This window comes from Callospermophilus lateralis, chromosome 3, assembly GCF_048772815.1.
Source record: "Callospermophilus lateralis isolate mCalLat2 chromosome 3, mCalLat2.hap1, whole genome shotgun sequence".
NCBI lineage: Eukaryota > Metazoa > Chordata > Mammalia > Rodentia > Sciuridae > Callospermophilus > Callospermophilus lateralis.
In genome coordinates, this window is record NC_135307.1 from 72,812,383 (window position 1) to 72,832,948 (window position 20,566).

Below are 20,566 nucleotides of genomic sequence, written 5' to 3' on the forward strand. Positions count from 1 at the left end.
GTTAACTGGTTTCTCTTTCCAACTCTCTTCTTTTGGATCCTCTCACTAGAATAAGCCTACTCCTCCCTTCTGTTTGCTTGCCTCAGTTTCCCTCATGGTGTTCCCCAGGTGTTCATCCTGGACCCTTGGACATCTTCACAGCATTCGTGTATTTCTTAACCTGCTTTCCATTGTCTTTATGCCACCGAGCCCAACTTTATAGCCAGTCCTATCTTCTTCACTCAAACTCTTGTCAGATGTCTACAACTGCCTCAATAGATATTTATATGGGAAATACAATCTTGAAATTGATCTGGCTTCTGTCTGTTTTAATCTTATGCTCTTCTCTACTTGGTCTTCTGTACTTCACTTACACCAAATGCACCTAGTTCCTATTGCATCTCAATCTCTTTCCTGCCTCATGGTCTTTGCCTGTGATATCACTGCTTCCTGAATCCCTCTACCCTCAGTTTTTGCCTATCTGTATCCTCTTCTTCAAGGTTCCATTTTATCTACCCTCTTCAGTGAGGCATCCTTTGATTCCTTATCTAACTAGACAGGACCCCGCTGTTCTCTTTCACTGTGACTCTTCCTTTCTTCATCATACTCATCACTTGTAATTCCTTGCTGACATAGTTTCCCACTCACACTATACTGCTATTTTCCTGTGTGTTCACTTACTCTAAGCTTCACAACGACGGAGCCCATGTATACTTTATCAATTCAGGCTGTTTGGTACCCCAATACAGTACCTGGCACATAGTAGGTACTCAGTGACTATCTGTTGGGAGACGTGAGTGAGCTCATAATCAGATTCACTATTCATTTCTTCTCTTCCAAAAGATCTTCTTCTCCAAGTTACCTGTGCTGGACATCAAAGTTGGAGATACTGCTACAACTTCTGTTGTATATATTATTAAAGAAAACTAAGGGTTCTGAAAACCAAGTGAATGCTGGACTGAGAGGATTCTGCAGGAAGGAACTTTGAGAGAAGGAGCTGGAAGCCACAGTTTCTCTTCAAAGCTGAAATCCACAGTTTGTCTTATAGCCCAGCTTACACTTCATTGTGGGTTGGCATCTCCAGAGCTCAGTCCAGATGGTGGAGTTGACTCCACAGACCACAAGCTGTCATCAAGCTGTTTTGCTGAACATTTTGACTAGTTTCCCAAGAACTGACTGCCCCATAAATGTTGTTCCTACTTCCAGAGTCTTAAAATTTCACATACCCTCCAGGCCCAGGATCCTGAAGATCCTATTTCCACTAAGTCCAGGATTTCCCATTATATTAACCCTTTCCACATTGGATTACAATTCACCTATTTTCCAACCTCTTTGCCCCAGTGAACTAACGGAGGCAGATTTGGTCTTTTCCCTCTTTGCAGCCTATATACCCCAGTTCAATGTCTGGTAACAGGATACCCTTCAGTATATGTGTGGAGTAAATGAATCAGGGTTGCCAAATCTCCCCTAGGCAAAACAAAACAGTGTTAAGGAAAATAAGCATCTGGGCTGTATGTATGAGGACAGGGCTTACCCAGTTTCTCTCCCTTATTGGATAACTTCTATCACATTGTGGCTGTCAATCACAGGAACTGGAGGCATGTGGCAGTCAGTTATCTAAGAAAATAGCAACGAGGATCTAATGCAGAGAAGTGTGAAGGGACAATGATGGCAAATGGAGGTAGACTCATGAAATGTTTAGAATACCAGTGGCCTTTTACCTGACTCCAGGGCCTACACAGAAAATTTAGTATTTTTCTGGACGTCATGACATCAGAATTATCTTTCTCTCCATCATATCAATTCAAGATTTCAAGAGGAGAGCTTGCATAGCAAAGTGCAAAACCTGATTCTAAAGAAAAACATTAAATATATTATGCCTAACTGTCAGTAACAGCACATGACACATTCTAACGCTTGCATAACTGCTGTCATCTGCCTCACATGGGTGAATACGGAACTCCCAGGAGATCATTTACTCCCGTTTGCTTACTAAAGGAACGGAGCCAATACTGTAATCTTTGGTCAAGAAATGATCCTTATAGTGGGGATTTTGATTGAACATTTGCAACAACAACTAAGAGAGTAGGAGGTTGACAAACACACCAAATCATTTCACCTGCATTCTGGGTAGGCAGAATACAGGGAGCTTAAAAAATGTTTCACATTTTCTCTTATTAAATCACATGCTTCATTTTTTGAATCCTTTGCACTGTGGATAAAGAATGATCTTTTTTTTTTTTTTCCTAACAAAACTACCCTGAATTGCTTGGCTCTGCCATCTTTTCCTCTGTCCATCCATCCGTCTGCATATGCACCCATCCCTACCTCCCACATAACAGATTTGGGATGATGTGTCTATTTAGATTAACACAACTTCTGTGCTTTAAAAATCTCTGTACAACTCAGAAAAATGGTTCCTTTCTCTCTGCACAGTGTGATGTCTGCACTTCCTGCATGTGATTCCTCATTTCCACCCTATCTCGGTAAATGCCCCATTTGGATTTTACTCTTTTCCACTAATGGTGTTCTTTTCAAAGTCCACAATGACCATCATGACACTAAAGTACCACTTCATACATTCTCTTCTTTTGGTTTCCACATTGATGCACAATCTCCTGCATTCCACCCCACTCCACCTTTTTGGATGCTCTTTGAATGTTTGTATCCTTTTAATTATGGTCTCTTTTGGGCTTCACCTGTCACTATCTTCATTTTTCAGTTAACACTTTCCCTTAGAAAATTCATCTCCTCCTGGGTTAGTTTACTAGAACTGCTATAACATGGTACTGCAAACTTGGTGCCTTGAAGAGCAGAATATTTACCATCCCACAGTTCTGAAGGCTAGAAATCTGAGATCAAGGTGACAGTAGGGTTGTATTCTTATGAGGCCTGTGAGATAAAATCCACTCCAGATCTATTGCTTAGCTTATAGTGGTTTCTTGGCCTCCTTTGGCAGTTCTTGGCTTGTAGAAGCATCACCCTGATCTCTGCCTTCATCTTCACATGGTGTCCTCCCTGTATGTGTCTACGTCCAATTTTTCCCTTTTTATAGACATCCATTCCTATGGGATTAGTGCTTACCCTAATGGCCTTATTTTAATTTGATTGCCTCTATAAAGGTGATATCCACAAATAAGGTCACATTCTCAGGTATTATTAGAATTTCACCATTTGTATTGGGGTTGGGGGGAGGGAACAATTCAACTCAGAACCCCTTCTGTGGCTTCAGTAACTTGTCCATATATAATGAATCTCCTAAACTCTAATCCTGTATGTCCAGCCTGTCCTTTGGATGAGTTTCATGCACTGAAGTTCAACATATCTAAGTCTGCATTCTTCAGAATCAGGTCCTCCTACCTCTGTGAATTTTTTTTTGCGGGGGCGGGGGGGCGGTGCAAATGGGGGATTGGAATCAGAGGCACCTAACCACTGAGCCACATCCCCAGCCCTTTTTTACATTTTATTTAGAGACAGGGTCTCGCTGAATTGCTCAGGGCCTTGCTATGTTGCTGAGCCTGGCTTGGAACTCTTGATCCTCCTGTATCAGCCTCCCCAGCCACTGGGATTACAGGCATGGGCCACTGCGCCTGGCTGTGAATGATATTTTATCAATTCAGTTGTCCTGAACAGCAACTGATAGTTATTCTTGACCTCTTCTTTTCTTTTTTATGCCAGGGGTCGGGGGTCGTACTGGAGACTGAACTCAGGGCCACTCAACCACTGAGTTACATCCCCAGCCTTTTTTTGTATTTTATTTACAGAGAGAATTTCGCTGAGTTGCTTAGCACCTCCCTTTTGCTGAGGCTGGCTTTGAACTCATGATCCTCCTGCCTCAGCTTCCTGAGCCACTGGGATTTTAGGCCTGTGCCACTGTGCCTGGACCTTGACCTCTTCTTGATCCTCATTGTTACACCCACGTTCAATCATTTGCCAAATTATATTTTTTCTCTTTTACTGCAACATCTTTCCAGTATCTCTCTTTCTCTTTGACTTCACTGCTACCACCTTTTCAAGGCCACTGATAATCTCTCCAATAGACCACCTGGAGAACTCTGAACATGTCAGAGATTCAGTTTTACTCTCTCAATACATTCTTCACATTGCAGAGATCTTGCAGAAACTCGAATCTGAATCATTCTATTTTGCCCTTTAAATCTATTCAAATGGTAATGAGTACATTGGAAGTGGACATTGGGCCCAGATAGTTGGTGTCAGGCCTTGAACGCACTTTGAAGGGAGAATGAGACTTATTCAAGTGAGGAGAAAACTTTTGTGAGTGTGAAACTGGAACTTACCATTGTGGGTTTAGGTTCAAGAGCTATTTCTGCCCACCCACCTGCTAGGTTTATGTTCCCAGAACAATTGTGATAATGACCTGATGCTGGTTGCTAGCTTTCCTCCGTATCCCCCTTATCCCCAGAGGCAGAAACTTGCAAACAGTTTTATTTAGATTGTGGCTTAAATCACAGCAGAGCAGCCTAAGCAGTTGTCTCTGCCATCTCTGCCAGTCCCTGACTGGCACTCTTCCCCTGAATGATGAATGTGTGTGCTAAAAGCACTCGCTGTGCTCGGGCATGTTTGTCTGCCCATTTATTTTTTCTGCTCATGAACAAGGCATAAATATTTTGTGAACTGATCCATGGCCTTATAGTTTAAAAGCCCAGTTCCCAAAGGAGACGGTATTTGTGGACCATTAGCACTGGCAAGGGACTGTGCAGTGAATTGGCTCTCAGAGCCTGGCTTTGTCCACCCACTCAGCATTTAGCACTCTTTATAGAAATTACTTGTGTAATTGGCTTTTTCACTCCTGGACAATAAGAAAATGAAAGCAAGTGCCGTGGCCTCCTGCTCTTCCCTGCACTTAGCAGGGGACCAAGGCACATAGTAGGTGTCTGTGATATTAATTAACTGGTAATCACAGAACTAGGCCAATGGCCACAGGTCTTTTGGTTTCTCTTGAATTAGGTTGTGGACCAATAATGATTTATGAATCTGCCTTGTTAATGCTTGGTCAACTCCATCAATCAAAAAACTCAATAGGGCCATTTGGAAGGAGATGTGTTCCAGGAAAGTCTTCTAGGGAGGGATTTGTGAGTAGAGGGTTTTACAGTCAGTTGAGAATATTTACCTCAGTTATCAGGGTGGTAGTGAATTGCAAGAGGGTGGTAGTGAGGTGACAAGGTACCTAAGTATTTAGTACCCTTTGTGCACACCTGCAAGTAAGTAAATAACCTGGTTTAGGCTACAAGGAAATCAAGACTTAGGTGAGAGGAGACAGAAGCTCAGATAGAATAAAGTCTAAGTAAAATCTTAATGAAAAGCAAATGAGGTGATTCAAAGAAGCAAGATTAACATATGAAAATTCGGAATTAAGAAACAAATTAGAATCAGTTACTTATTTGAACAAGATGTTATTATTTCAAGCATAAACACTCCTATTGTGTCTAAAATATGATTTTTTAAAATACTGTTAAATTATTTGCATGTGTTTTGGGAATAATAAATAGGGTATTATTAAAAGTGAAACAGTTGTGTAGTCTTTTCTTAAAATGTTTATTTTTTTAGTTGTAGTTGGAAACAATACCTTTATTTTACTTATTTATTTTTATGTGGTGCTGAGGATCGAACCCAGGGTCTCGTACATGCCAGGCGAGCGCTCTACTGCTGATCCACAACTGCAGTCCGTAATGCCAGAATTTTACTAACTAAAATAAAAAGGTGTTTACTAAAAGGTAAAACTTCATTTACTATTCTTTGGGTAGCTGAACTATAGACCTAATTACAAAAGTACCAGAAGAGGATAGCACTTTTCATTTAATTTTCTTCTTACAGTGTAGCTTTTTCTTATCTATTTTGCTTTAATTTTGTGGGCTGATCTCTTTGCAAAATGTTCTCATGTAATTCCTAAATTTCTTTTAGTATTCCTGGGTTAAAGTAAATATTTCAGAACTATCAGGACAGGCCTTTTCACTGCTTACAAATGAATCTCCACTTATTGTTGGCAAAAGAGTATCTGGAGTGGTGTAGGGAACAGGTCAGGTTGGTACATCAGAGGGATTCCACCTCTCCTTCCTCCCCTGAAAGTTAGCCAGCTGTCTTCCAGGGGAAAACTTACCTACGTATTCATCAGTATAATGACCAACTATATTTCTTAAAGATGTGTATCAATTGGGTTCTTCTAAGAAATCTAGCTAGAAATCCAGAACATCTTCCTAAATGCTCTCAAGGTATTCCTTCTAAGAACAGCAACTGTCACCCAAAGAGATGGCTGCAATACAAAATAAATAAATAAATAAATGAAGAGATCAGAAAGAAAGGGGAAGATACAGGGAAGGTAGGATTTTGTGTTAGTCAACTTTCCATTACTATAACAAAATACCTGAAATAATCAACTTCTAAAGAGAAAAGGTTTATTTTGGCTCAAAATTTTGGATGTTCCTGTTCATGATCAGTTGGCCCCCATTTTTCTAGGCTTGTACTGAGACAGCACATCGTAGCAGGTGGAACAAAACTACTCACATCACAAGTTAGGAAGTAAAAGAGAGCAAGAAGGGGGCCAAGGTCCTTCAATCTCCCTTAAGGGCACCTTCCTATTGATCTAAAGATCTCCTGTTAGCCTCCATCTCTTAAAGAAGGTTCTACTGCCTCCCAATCGTACCCTTCTGGGGAACAAGACTTCAACATATGGGCCTTTGGAGCATGTTCAAGACCCAAATCACAACAGAGCTGCAGAGTCGGGTGCATATGGAGGCTCTGAGAATCCGTATCAGAGAGGTCTGTTGGTTAAAAACCACGGAAATCCATTTTGGCTATTTAGCAGAAGGGAGACATACTGGATGGATAAGGGAGGAGGGTATTACAGAACTTGGAAAATGTGCAGTAACCAAGAGCCCTTTAGAGTCAGGCAGCTGGAACAATCCAGCCAGGAGGCCGCCATTGCCATCACTGCCCAAGCCCCTATTGCTCCTACTACAAGTGGAGTTTTAATTAACCACGCTGACTTCCTGGAGATTCCGGATTCTAGATAGAAGTCTCTGACCTGCTGAAACCAAAGCATGCCTATACCCTGTTTTGGGGGTAGGGAGAATTATTTCTGGCTTCCCTTATGGAATGTGAGCTACTATTTTCCATTACAAATTATGTAACGAGGAAGGTGGGCTCTCCCTACATAGGAAGTGTGTTGGGTGTTGGGCAGCTAAGTACAAGATAACAGGCCAAGGTGTCAACGTGAAAGTCATCTGGGGAGCTGTTAACTGGGCTGAAGGATTTTTTTAAAAAATCACTTGTCCTTGTGTAATGAAAAGCACTTTCTATTATCTTGGAAATTTTTTTAGCACTAGGACTATTCACCAAACAAAAAACTTTTAAGGTGATTTTATGGTATTTCTGCTGATTCATATCTAGGATCAGCAACATGGAATTTAAAATATTTCTTAAGTACTTTGGAAATACTAAAATCTTATTTCCTCTTTTGATGAGTGTGCAGCAAAAATCACTTAATCTAATTCCACAAATGATGGAGTGTCCAAGTAGTAGCCTACCGAGTAGTCAGAGAGTGGATATGGAGCAAGGACAGAGGTAGCTGGACTTAGGAAAACAAGGTGGAGTCAAGAATACTCATGTGTGTCTAGAGCCCTAGTGCAAGGAAAGTGGTCATGCTCAGTCAGCACTGAGGAAATGAGATTTGATACCAGAGGGAGATACAGGACCAGAAGTGATCTAAACAAACAAGTATTGAGGGTGATATTTTATGTGGGCAAAGGGAGCAGGAGGAAATGCATCTGAACCCCAAACCCTTCTTTAGAATACAGATCCAGAACTTGTGTTTGCTTGACAAGTGTGAGAGTTGCCTAAGCAGACTGAAGCTCTTCAGGCACATGCAGGCCCAGGGTAAGGGGCACTGTGGTCAAACTGCATGAGGTAGGGACCAGCTTGTGAGCATAAGGTACTATCACTGTGCATTATTAATCTTCCTAATAACAGTATTATTAATGTTATTATTGATGTTCTTTCTTTTTTAAATTAACTTGTTTGTTCTAATTTATTATATATGACAGTGGAATGCTTTTCAATTCATAGTACACATATAGAGCCCAATTTTTCATTTCTGTGGTTGTACACAGTCACACCATTCATGTCTTCATACATGTACTTAGGGTAATGATGTCCATCTCATTCCACCATCTTTCCTACCCCCATGCCCCCTCCCTTCCTTTCCCTCCCCTTTGCCCTATCGAAAGTTCCTCCATTCCTCCCATGCTCCCCCCACCACCCCCATTATGGATCAGCATCCACTTATTAGAGAAAACATTTCACCTTTGGTTTTGGGAGTTTGGTTTATTCACTTAGCATAATATTCTCCAACTCCATCCTTTTACCTGAAAATGTCATAATTTTAATCTCTTTTAATGTTGAGTAATATTCCATTGTGTATATATATACCACAGTTTCTTTATCCATTTATCTATTGAAGGGATAAATTGGTTCCACAATTTAGCTATTGTGAATTGTGCTGCTATAAACATTGATGTGGCTGTGTCCCTGTAGTATGCTGTTTTTAAGTCCTTTGGGTATAGACCAAGGAGTGGATCAAATGGTGGTTCTATTCCAAGTTTTCTAAGGAATCTCCATACTGCTTTTATTATTGGTTGCACCAATTAGCAGCCCCACCAGCAATATAACAATGTGCCTTTTTCCCCCACACCTTGCCAACATTTATTGTTGCTTATATTCATACTAATTACCATTCTGACTGGAGTAAAATGAAATCTTGGAATAGTTTTGATTTGCATTTCTCTAATTGCTAGAGATGTTGAACATTTTTTTCATAAGTTTGTTGATTGATTGTATATCTTCTTCTGAGAAGTGTCTGTTCAGCTCCTTAGCCCATTTATTGGTTGGGTTATTTGGCTTTTTTTTTCCTTTGGTGTTAAGTTTTTTGAGTTCTTTATATATCCTGGGGATTAGTGCTCTATCTAATTTGTGTGTGGCAAAAATTTGCTCCAATCTGTAGGCTCTCTATTTACCTCACTGATTGTTTCTTATGCTGAGAAGAAGCTTTTCAGTTGAATCCATCCTATTTATTATTTCTTGATTTTATTTCTTGCACTTTAGGAGTCTTGTTAAGGAAGTAGGGACCTAATCTGACATGATGAAGATTTGGTCCTACTTTATTTGGTGTAGGGTCTCTGGTTTAATTCCTAGGTCCTTGATCCATTTGAGTTGTGTTTGTGCATGGTGAGACATGGGAGTCTAGTTTAATTTTGTTTTGTATAGATTTCCAGTATTCCCAGCACCATTTGTTGAAGAGGCTGTCTTTTCTCCAATGTATGTTTTTTTTTGGCACCCTTGTCAAGTATGATATAACTGTATCTATGTAGGGTTATCTCTGTATCCTCTATTCTGTACCTTTGGTCTACATGTCTGTTTTGGTGCCAATACCATGCCGTTTTTGTTACTATTGCTCTGTAGTATAGTTTAAGGTCTGGTGTAATGATGCCACCTGCTTCACTCTTCTTGCTAAGGATTGCTTTGGCTATTGTGGGTATCTTATTTTTCCAGATGAATTTCATGATTGCTTTCTATTTCTATGAGGAATATCATTGGGATTTTGATTGGAATTGCATTAAATCTGTATAGTACTTTTGGTAGTATGGCCATTTTGACAATATTAATTCTGCTTATCCAAGAACAGGGGAGATCTTTCCATCTTCTAAGGTCTTTAATTTCTTTGCATTCTGCAATTTTCATTGTAAAGGTCTTTCACCTCTTTTGTTGATTCCCAAGTATTTTTTTAGGCTATTGTAAATGGGGTAGTTTCCCTAATTTCTCTTTCAGAGGAGTCATCACTGATGTACAGAAATTCATTTGATTTATGGGTGTTGGTTTCATATCCTGCTACTCAAACTATCACTAATTGCCGACAACATGGTTCCATTCTTAGAGAATCTGAAAAATTCCACCAGAAAACTTCTAGAACTAATAAATGAATTCAGCAAAGTAGTAGGATATAAAACCAACACCCATAAATTAATGGTCTTTCAGTGATCACCAAGAGAATGCCTGAATCCTGGCTGGTAAGAAGAAGGATCCCACTGTAATGTGGATGTCTAATGGGGGCATTTCAATCTTCTAAAACAAGTTATGTTTGTAATTGAACTACCTTCTAAATAGGTGGCTTCCTTCCCACTTCTCTCTGTTCTGTGTAGCCTGCTGATTCTTGTCAGTTTTACCTTTGTGAAAGTCTACTTTCAAATCCTCATCCCTCTACAAAATAGCTCATTTGCTCTGCACAATTAAAAGGCCCAAATCCCTACTTGCCTGTGTTGGAACCTGTCCCAGATTCTCTTCCTATCCAAATCCCGCCCTACTTTATGGACTGCTTGAACCTAACATTCAGGCAGAAAGTAATCTCTCCACTTTCTGAATAATAATCTTCCTTATTTTCTGTAGAACAGAATTGCTTCCCTTGATATTCTTAGGTATCTCCTTGGGAGTATATATCATCTTCTCAATAAGATTTTTTTTATTAGTTACACATGACAGTACAATGATCTTGACATTTCATCCATTTGAATCAAATGGGGTATAATTTCTCATTTTTCTGATTGCACAGGTTGCAGAATCACATTAGTCATACAGTCACTATATACATACCGCAATCATAATGTTCATTTTATTCTGATGCCCTTCCTATCCCCCCTTCCCTTCCCCCCTCCTCCCTTCTTCTTGCATACAGAAGGAGGTCAATCAAACTGATCAGCTGGGTTGGGAAGGCAATGATAGTTACTAGAAAGAATATGGACTTTCGAGTGGGGCACTGTAATAGGGGCTATTAGTGATTCACTGTCCTCATCTGTAAAATGGGACAGTAAAATCCACCCTGCACATACCTCAGTAAGATCTCCCCCTCACTCTGTGGGGTCTGAAGATCATGCATGTAAAGCTTTTAACATTTTAAGTAAATGCTAGGCATTTTTAGTTTTGTGTTATAAAGTAGATAGTAGTGATATATCCTTTAATTTTAAAGTCAGTTGTAGGTGCATGTGATAAACTTTATTGTAGAAAGAATGAATTAATACTTTTTCAGGGACAACATGCAAACAGCAGAAATATAACTATTAGTAATCCTTTCTTCCAAGTATAAATTCTAGGTAAGTGAAAAAATGAGTTAACAATTATAGGGGTTTTTTTTTTGTCACTTTTATATCTTTAAGCACTGGGATCTTTCTGATAGTCAAACTGAAAATAAAGCTTTTAGGTAATGAACTTTTGATTACCATTTGTAATAAGATAATTAGCAAGTCTCAAAAAGCCTTTTTAAATATGGAACATCTAAGGCTTAAAAATATGGATAATAATACAGCCAACATTTAGTTTATTTTTAAAGGTATTTATTAAATGAATCAAGAATTTTCAGAGCTATAAGAAGTGAGTAGTATTTGATATGTGAAATGAAACAGTGATGGGTAGGTGGGGTTAAGCTTTTAAAGGATAATGTGAGATATATCTAAATGGAAAGTTGGAAGACTGCTTGTGCTTTGACCACCTACCTTTTCAGTAATTCCAAGGCTTCCCATTTTCCTAAGACAGTAATCTCTAGGCAAATCCTATATAGACTTCTGTGAAACCCAGCCAGTATTGAAGACAATAATCTTGCTACACGGCAATATTTGCTTTCATTGCAATTCAATAGAATATGACTTTTAGAAGGCTGAGATATAACTTTCCACCTAATCTTCTGTTGAATTATTAATATCTCTTTTTGTAAGACAAAATGTCAGAAAATTACAGCTGCCAGCCAACACTAGTTCAAAAATCCAAGATTGTATTTATGGTTTGAGTGCTTCTCAGTGATTATGACACCTTCTTCAAAAAAAAAAAATCATGGCTCTTTCAAAGAAAAACACCCATCAAAAATTAGCTGAAACAGTCAAAGCTAGTTTAATGATTAAAATACGATTTACAAGAGTTTAGTTGGAAGAATCATCCATCAATGGAACTTAAGGCTAGTAGGGAGTTAGGACACTAGTGGATCTAATTCCTGATTTTGTAATTATAATATTATAGCTATAGAAACGTGGTACTTTGGATGCCTTCTGTTTGCTCCTCCAGAACCTCTCTCTACCCTTCTCCACCTGCCTATTCATCTGAGAGCTACACCTGTAAAGACCAATAAATAAATAAATAAATAAATAAATAAACAACAACAACAATAAAGCAAAACAGGCTGCCTTGTCTCCTGGCTTTGGTTTATTGACCAATGGGGAGTTCCAGCAGGATCTCTAAAGAAAAGATTACTCTTAGGGGCCCCTGGCTGGGTGCCTGCCTTGATTAAAGGTTGTGTTCCACATCAGGCAACCCTTTCTTTCCACAATCTTTCAATCACCCTTGGTTTGTCGCTTTAGGCATAAGCCTAGTAAGAGCGATTGTGGAACCTGAGCATTGCCCTACCTGTTGTGATTTCTTGCACAAAACATTTCTCAAATTTTAATTCATGTTGGAGTCATCTGAGGGCTCCAGAAACCATAAATCACCCCCACTGTAGAATTTGTGACTCATTGTGTCTGAGGTGGGTGCTGGGAATTTGCATTTCTAACAAGCTCCCAGGTGGTGCTGGGGTGGGCAGCTTAGAAAACCACTGCCCCTATGACCCTGGACCTCGACCACCTCTTTGTAAATTATCCTGATGTGAGTTTTCTGTCTCTCCCTTCTGGAATCTAATACAAATAGCTATAAAACATTAGTTGAAAATAATCACAAATTTTATTTTATGGTTAAAAGTGATTTGCAGGTGCTTGTTTGAAAAACCTTCAAAGAAGAGAGAGATGTGGAAATTTAGAAAATCATTTTGTCCAATCCTTTAATTTCAGAGCAGAAAGAGTGTGAACAATGAAAGGTAAGGATTTGCCTGAGGTGGCTGGGAATATCAGCGAGGACTCATCCCCATCCCCTTACCACACACAGGTGCTCTCTCTCTCTCTCTCTCTCTCTCTCTCTCTCTCTCTCTCTCTCTCTCTCTGTCACACACACACACACACACACACACACACACACACACACACACCTGGAATTGTGTTAGTCTCCTTCTGAATATTAGGGCTCCAAATCTACATGTGTGCTTTATAATCTGGGGCTGGCAGCAGTCAGTTTTCTAACTCTGTACTCAGCATAGTGCTTAGTAAAACACGTTTCATTGACCTTTCGTGTCCACAAATGATCAAGGTAGATGATTGGGTTCTTGTTTAAATGATCTGAGAATTCGGCATTATCTTCCAAGTCATCTTGTCCTTGCTCACAGGGAAACTCACCTGACACTTTGCTTTTCTCTCACAGTGCTTTCCAAAGACCTTTCCCTTGTTAATTTGTATCAGCCCGACCTTTTTTAAGTTGTTATCTGAGATCCCCACACCTACACTCAATCTGTTCAAGTCACTGCTTTACTCAGGCTGCGGTTCTTTTCCTTTTCTTCCAAGTCCCTCGAGCAGGTATCCACTGTCTGCCCAGTTCCTCCCATTTTTCCCTGGGAGCTGCTGCCTGATGCAATGTTCCCACCCCTGGTCACAAGTTGGACAAGGAGTCCCTCTGATACACAAGGACAAGTTTCCTTCCTCAAGACTGTTCACTCTGGGCCACTACATTTCTCTGAGATGCCTAAAAATGTGAGAATAAAAACTTGGGAGCTTCAGAGTTTCTGCAGAGCAAGGCTTGCAGCAGCCAAGTGAGAAGAAATGAGGCTGTACCATGCCACCAGGGGATCATGGGCACCACCTCTGCTTCCCGCTGTTCCCGAGGTTTAGGGAGACCTTAGCCATCCTGTCCCTCAGCTGCTAATCTCCTGAAAACTCCTTTTATCCCCCTAAGCAATTTAAATTGCATTTCTAATATACAAAGTCATTTTTCTAATTACTGAAGTACCACTAATAGTCATTTTTGTTCACCTGCTCATTATTAGTAATAATCAACTGCACTTTTTGAGTACTTCCCATGAGCCATTTAATCCAAACAGTCCTCAGACGTGGGCATTAACAGAAGAGGAAACAGATGGTACGAGATTCACAAGGCCACCTATTGGCTCAATATCTTGCAGTCAGGCATGGCTGAGTCCAGATCCCTACCAGATCTCCCCAGATCTAGGCAGCATGGATTCATAACCACTGTACGCTGCTCAGATCTCAATTAGACAGAAGTTCCTCTTCAAATAAGAGCAGAATAGGATTTTCAGTGCTTTTTTTTTTTTTTTTTTAGCATCTCAGAGTTGATCGTCTTACTAGTAAGTTTCACAGCGTGCACTTTACATCTCTGTATATTTGCTCCTAAAGCTTCCTCTGGCCATTGCCTACTCCTCAGCCAAATGCTCTGCCTGGTGACATGCTGTTCATCCTTAGGAGCCATCATTGATGGAACCTCCTGTTGAGCCTTCTAAGACTGGCTTCTGAATGAATCATTCCCTTTTTTCTTTGTTCCCAATTAACATTAAACTGTAGTTAATTCGTTATATGTCTGATGCTGAAACTGCATTAAGGGTCCATTTTTGCACGAGCTATGTATCTTCATTTATCTGATTCTTCTCCTGACACACTACCTGCCAAATAACAGATGCATAATAACTACTTGAACCAAATGGAATTTGGGAGCATGCAGAGCCCAATCACTGCAGATAAAGAAATCACATTGTGCTGGGCACAGTGGCACACAGCTGTAATCCCATTGACTTGGGAAGCTGAGGCAGGAGGATTGCAAATTGGAGGCCTGCCTCGGTAACTCAATGAGTCCTCGTCTCAAAACAAAAAATTGAAAGGGCTGGGGATATAGTTTAATGGAAGAGCACCCCTGGGTTCAATCCCCAGTACAAAAAAAAAATGAAGAAAGCATATTCTACTGCCTAGATAAATATGCAAAAACCCAAGATGGTCCTACTACTGTGCTCAAGTGAACATACATCTTGGGGAAGAAAAGGGGAGCCCACCTGACTTGAAATAGTGAAACACTTCTCACTCATCACTCCTCCTGCAGTTTACCCTCAATACGTTTTCAAGTCTGAGCGCCATACACTGGTGTGTGATCCCAGCTGCTACACAGGCACTCACTGTGGCACGTATAATAGAATATAAATATGATTGATTTATAATACTTAGCGGCATCCTTGGTGACATTCTAAATATTTTTATCAGGGCTGACTTCATGTTAATTGAACGGTACAAGACCATGTAGGTGAAACGATGCCTCCTTCATTATTATAAGAATATTAACATAGCATTCATTTAAGCATATTAATTAGTATGTAATGCTTCTATTGGCTTTTTTAAGTAGCTGTACATATTTAATTTTTAAAAATTCCAAGGATTAGGATTAGAGGTAACTGTCTCATGGCCCACGCCCTGAAATGTGCCTCCAAGGTATGGCCATGAAGTTTAAAGTTTGCCTTTTTAGGACAATGATTGAAACATTTCCAGTGGCTGAACTACTCTCTGGTCTCTTCCACAAACCAGCCAGTGGTCAGCTGGCAGCAGGCAATATGCTGCATCACAGAATCCAGGACAATAGTAACTCAGTGAAAACAAGGAAGCAAGATAAATTACCAGTGAGGTGAACCATTTAGCACTTGCTAAGCTACACATGAGTTGCCAGTTTTTTAGTTTACCAGTATTTTATCTCCATGCCATTTCAATTGCTACCCTACCTATTTCTAGACAATCCCCTTTCCACCTGCCATGCCAAAGGATTGCAAAAGGAAACTTCCTGGAAGACTAAAAAAATGATGAGAAGGCTCACCTATGCAAAAATAAAATATAAAGGACAATTGAAAATACATTTTTAAAAGACTCTTGAAGTATGTGACATCAGCCCCTTTTTGAAGAGCTTGAAAAATTGCACATTCACTGATTTTTAGCTTCTTTCTATGGAACTTGAACTGTGCTCGGTGCAGTAACCATTTTGGAGATGTAAAATAAGAACCTTATGTATGTTTGACACTTTTATTACAACAATATTAACATAGCATTCATTTAAGCATATTGATTGGTATGTAATGTTTCTGTTGGCTTTTTTGAGTAGCTGTGCATTTTTAATTGTTAAAAATTCCAATATTCGATGGTAAATTTCAATTAGGTCACCTTGAGATACTTAAAAATAGACAGTTTAGGTAGCTGTGTCTTTATAAACCCCGACTTATTTTTCTCAAGATTGAAAAAGAAAACAAGGCGAGCTTCTGTCAGGGATGGAAAGGCCTGGACTGTGGAACTAACACCTCCAGTTCTGGCTGGAGCTTCTTGTTTCTTGTTGGCTCTTGACAGCTCAAAAACTTCCTTTTTTTTCCTGGACACTACCGCTTCTTGAGGTTCTCATTTGATTGCGTCAAGTGATTACTCACCTCTTAAATAACATGACAGATTCAGAGCCAAATTAAAGCAAGGATGCCTGTGATAATTCAGGATTTTCATCTTCCTTTGACATTTTCTACCTTCTTTCCACCTTCTCAGAAGCACCACAGCAAGACAGAGCCTCCAAGGCCCAGAGAGACTGATACCCTGTTCCCTACCTGTGTCACTGATGAATGACTGAACTCGTGACTGATGGGGAGGACAAACACAAATGCCCGGAGAGAGGGAGAATGGTGTGTTTGTCTTGGAGCTAATACCCCTCAGCACCTAAACCAATTCTGGGTTTTGATGTCTAACACCCGGGTGAGCCTCATCAGAGTCAATAAGTATTATTTGAGGTCATGCTGGACATTGAACATTTTATCTGATTCTTAAAATGAGCATAGCAAGATAGGTAGATACAAAAATAATTATGGATATATGTCTATTCATGACTGACATACATACAGATATTTTCTAGCTCTGACAACTGAGAGGGCCTAGATTCAGAGGTACCCCAACAGTAATGAGCACATTCACAAACAGTTATTAGTTCCTAAATACCGTTCTAAGGAAATGGGAATCCCTGAAGCAATTATCCATTCTAGGAGTGAAGAAGGAAAAATAAAAGATGATCTCAGAGCATTTTGTAGTAGCAAGGAGTAAGGAAAGAACTCAAAAAGAATGAAGTCATGTCAAAAGAACACAGAAGGTAATCTCAAAGTGCTCCCCATGGTCAAAGCTGGATTTGAGCAAAATTTGAGCAAAAGAATAAACAAGTTTGATCATAACTCAAAGTATGAACATATATATATATGAGTCTATACCAACATAAATAAACTGTTGAATGGATAAATAAGGGGAGGAAAAGAGACACATCTTTACATGAAAATTTCAGATAATATATGCAGTCACTCCCCCTCTAGAAAAGAAAGCTTAAAACCCATTTCTCACCCCAAAACGTGCACTGGTCTTCATGACTGGCCACCAAAGAATATACAAAGCAGGAAAAGCTGAGAAACCTGATGTGTTAGCTTTGCATTGCTGTGACAAAATACCTGCGATAAATAAAAGAAGGAAATATTTATTTGGGGCTCATGGTTTCAGAAGTTTCAGTTCATGGTCAGCTGGTTCCTTTTGCTTTGGGGCTGAAGTGAGAGACTGAACATTATGACTCACCTCATGGTGAGTCACCATGGTACTGCTCACCACATGGTGGCCAGGAAGCAGAGAGAAAGGGGGGGGGGGAGAAGAAGGGGCTGGGGACAAAATAGTCCCTTCAAAGGCCTTCCCCTATAACCTACCTCTTCCAACCAGGGCTTACCGTCTAAAGTTTTCACTACTTCTCAATAGTGCCACCAGCTAGAGACCATACCTTCAACACATGAGACTTTGAGAGACATTAAAAATCCAAATGAAAGTACCTCATGATGAACACTACTTTGGCCATGTGACTAGGGTTAAGATCATCCGTGGTAAGTCATATTGGCGGTATATAATGATTGATGTGACATGGAAAACTGACTTCATCTCTCTGGTGTTCTTCCCTCAAACCCATATCCTCAATACAACCATGAGGACAAAACCTTTGGCAAACCCCAATTCAGAGACATTCTAAAAAATACTTTAACAGCTGTCTTCAAGACCGTCAAGGTTATGGAAAAAGAAAGGAAAGACTAAAGAACTGTCACAGATCGTAGGTTTCAAAAGGGATGTGATGACTCAATATAATATTGTAGCCCAGATGAGATCCTGAAATAGAAAAAGGACATTAGTGAGAACTAGTGGAGTACAAATGAAGTTTGGGATTTGTTTAAATAGTAGAGCGGGAGCATGGGAGAGATAGAAGAACTCTAGATAGGGCAGAGGGGGTGGGAGGGGAAGGGAGGGGGCAGGGGGTTATTAATGATAGTGGAATGTGATGATCATTATTATCCAAAGTACAGGTGTAAAGATATGAATTGGTATGAATATACTGTGTACACAACCAGATAAATGAAAAACTAGGCTCTATATGTGTGATGAGACTTATAATACGTTCCGTTGTCATATATAAATTTAAAAAAATTTAAAACGACGAAAAGATTAAAAATAATAATAAATAAATAGTAATATGCCAATGTTTATTTCTTCATGTCAACAAATGAACCATTCAGGTGGAAGAGTTGAGAATGAGGGGGCAGGTCGTGTTGGGATGGTCCCCTCTGAGCCCAGCACCCTATGTGACAGTCCTGGCTACAGGCCCATAAAGCCAACCCTGGACTGAGGATTCAGGGAACGTTAATCAGTGTAGGAGGGAGCATGGTCTTTGGTGGACCCTGAAGGCCGGGTTTTCCTCCGTGACCCTGAATGGAGGTTGCAGTAATTGAGGAGACACACGAAATAGATTTTAGTGATCAGTCTGATGGGAAGATGTCAGTAGGTGTCATCAGAGATTTCCTTGGCATTTTTACCAGTTAGGAATTTGACAACCTGAGGAAGGAAAGGGTAGAGCATGCCTAACATAATACCTTTCTTTCCTTGCGATAAACTATTGGGCTGTTTTAACAGTTTTAATTCAGAACACACATATCCATCCAAGTACCATTTTCTAATATTCATCTCTAGTTAATGAACTTATCCAAAAATGATTCTTTATCTTAGAAACTCAGAGCTCACCAACATAGCGCCTTCTTTTTAGGAACCCTTTTTATGGAATTAGAAAGGAGCTAATTCAGAATTGTGATTGTTGCTGCCATATAGCTGACTGCCAATATGGTAAAATCTACTTCTGATTTTTCCCCAGGAAGTTCTCAAACTGGTTTGCTCTCTGTCTTCCCAGGTACCTCCAGGTCATCAGTCACCCGGTGTAAGCCAGGAGCCAACTGCCCCAGTTCACACGGTGGCATCAGTAGACAACTGTCTCCTTTATCTATCACCGAGGATTCTTCTGCTCCCATCCTTGAACTTCAGAGCCGAGGATCCTCTGGAGTTTGTGGACATAGAGTCGAGAGACAGAACAGATCAGGTATGTGGGTGACCTTCTCTTGAACAACATCTTGGTAGCTTTCTAATGAGCCATGGAAGATCTTTCCCTCTGCACAGAAGGCAGAGACATTACGTGGGCTCTTAGGAGTGGGTTTGGGGAGGAGGAGGAAAAATATGGGAAGTAGGTTAAAGCAATCTATTAGGGTTGTACAGTAGAGCAGAGAAGTTGAATACCAAATCCTGTAGTTGAAGAACTTAACACAGTGACTTCTAATGAAGTGTACAAGGTAGCTAGTTTTCTCATCTTCAAAATGTCAAAATCTTTTATCTCAGCTCAGGGATTCAGTAATAACACACTGTGCCCATTACAAAAAAGACAAAAACATCAATAAAATCACAGAATCTCTGTCATCTTCATCAGGACTACCCGTCTCTGGTGCTTCTCTAGTTTTCCCAATTGTATACTTCCTGCAGGGAGCGGACTTCACTTGCCTCACTGATCAGCAGTTTCTGATCATTGAGTCTTTTAGCCCTTCCTCACATCCACCTAACCGCCCACCAATGCTTGAGTCTCTGGCATTGCTAGCTAGATCTCATAACTATGCCATGAGTTTCCCAACAAACTTCTCATTTCTAAAGGCAGCTGGGTCTACGAGGTGGCTGCCCAAGACTGTTGCTTTTTGGTGGTGGATACGTTCTTTCTTGTCCCAGAGAATGCTATAAAGTCCCAGGTTCATATTCACTTCTTATCATATGACCATTTTTCCACCTTCCTGAAAAGAGAGAACAATTGTCTGTTAGCAAACACTTTCCTCTCTCAGAGGTCAGAGTGTCTCTGTGCTTTTGTCTATCCATTATGTTCACTGTGGAAATGTTTCTGGTGTGTGTTTCTTTCTATCTGATGTTAGGTCTTCTACATGAATCCATGATCTCCTCCTCCCACCCTATTTCCCCTGCATTTCCAAAGCCTCTCCCATGTGTTTCTTCACCTTGGCTGGCAATGTATTAAAATCTCTTTCATCTTCAAAACAGTGACAACAACAGCAGAAACAACAAAACACACCATCTAAAATAACTGGATGGTTAAAGAAAACAAACAAACCAGAATGTTGAGAAAATGGGCACATTTTTTTTTTAAAGTAGAAAAAGGGTAACTCAGGAAATTCAATTAGGGGTGGGGTGGTTGAAAAAAGGGGGGTGGTAATAGAGAAGATGTGAAGCCTCTTCTAAGGTCCTGCTAATTTAAGGATAGATTT

At 40.0% G+C, this 20,566-nt stretch overlaps 1 protein-coding gene across 1 annotated transcript in view; it reads left to right on the forward strand.

The window, feature by feature from the left end:
- The window catches only part of Slc35f4 (solute carrier family 35 member F4), a 238,633-nt gene that overhangs the window by 191,127 nt on the left and 26,940 nt on the right, over nucleotides 1-20,566 (forward strand). Inside the window, exon 2 of the mRNA XM_076848361.2 lies at nucleotides 19,165-19,350. Within this exon, the coding sequence (XP_076704476.2) occupies nucleotides 19,165-19,350 (186 nt within the window). The remainder of the gene's footprint in view (nucleotides 1-19,164; nucleotides 19,351-20,566) is intronic.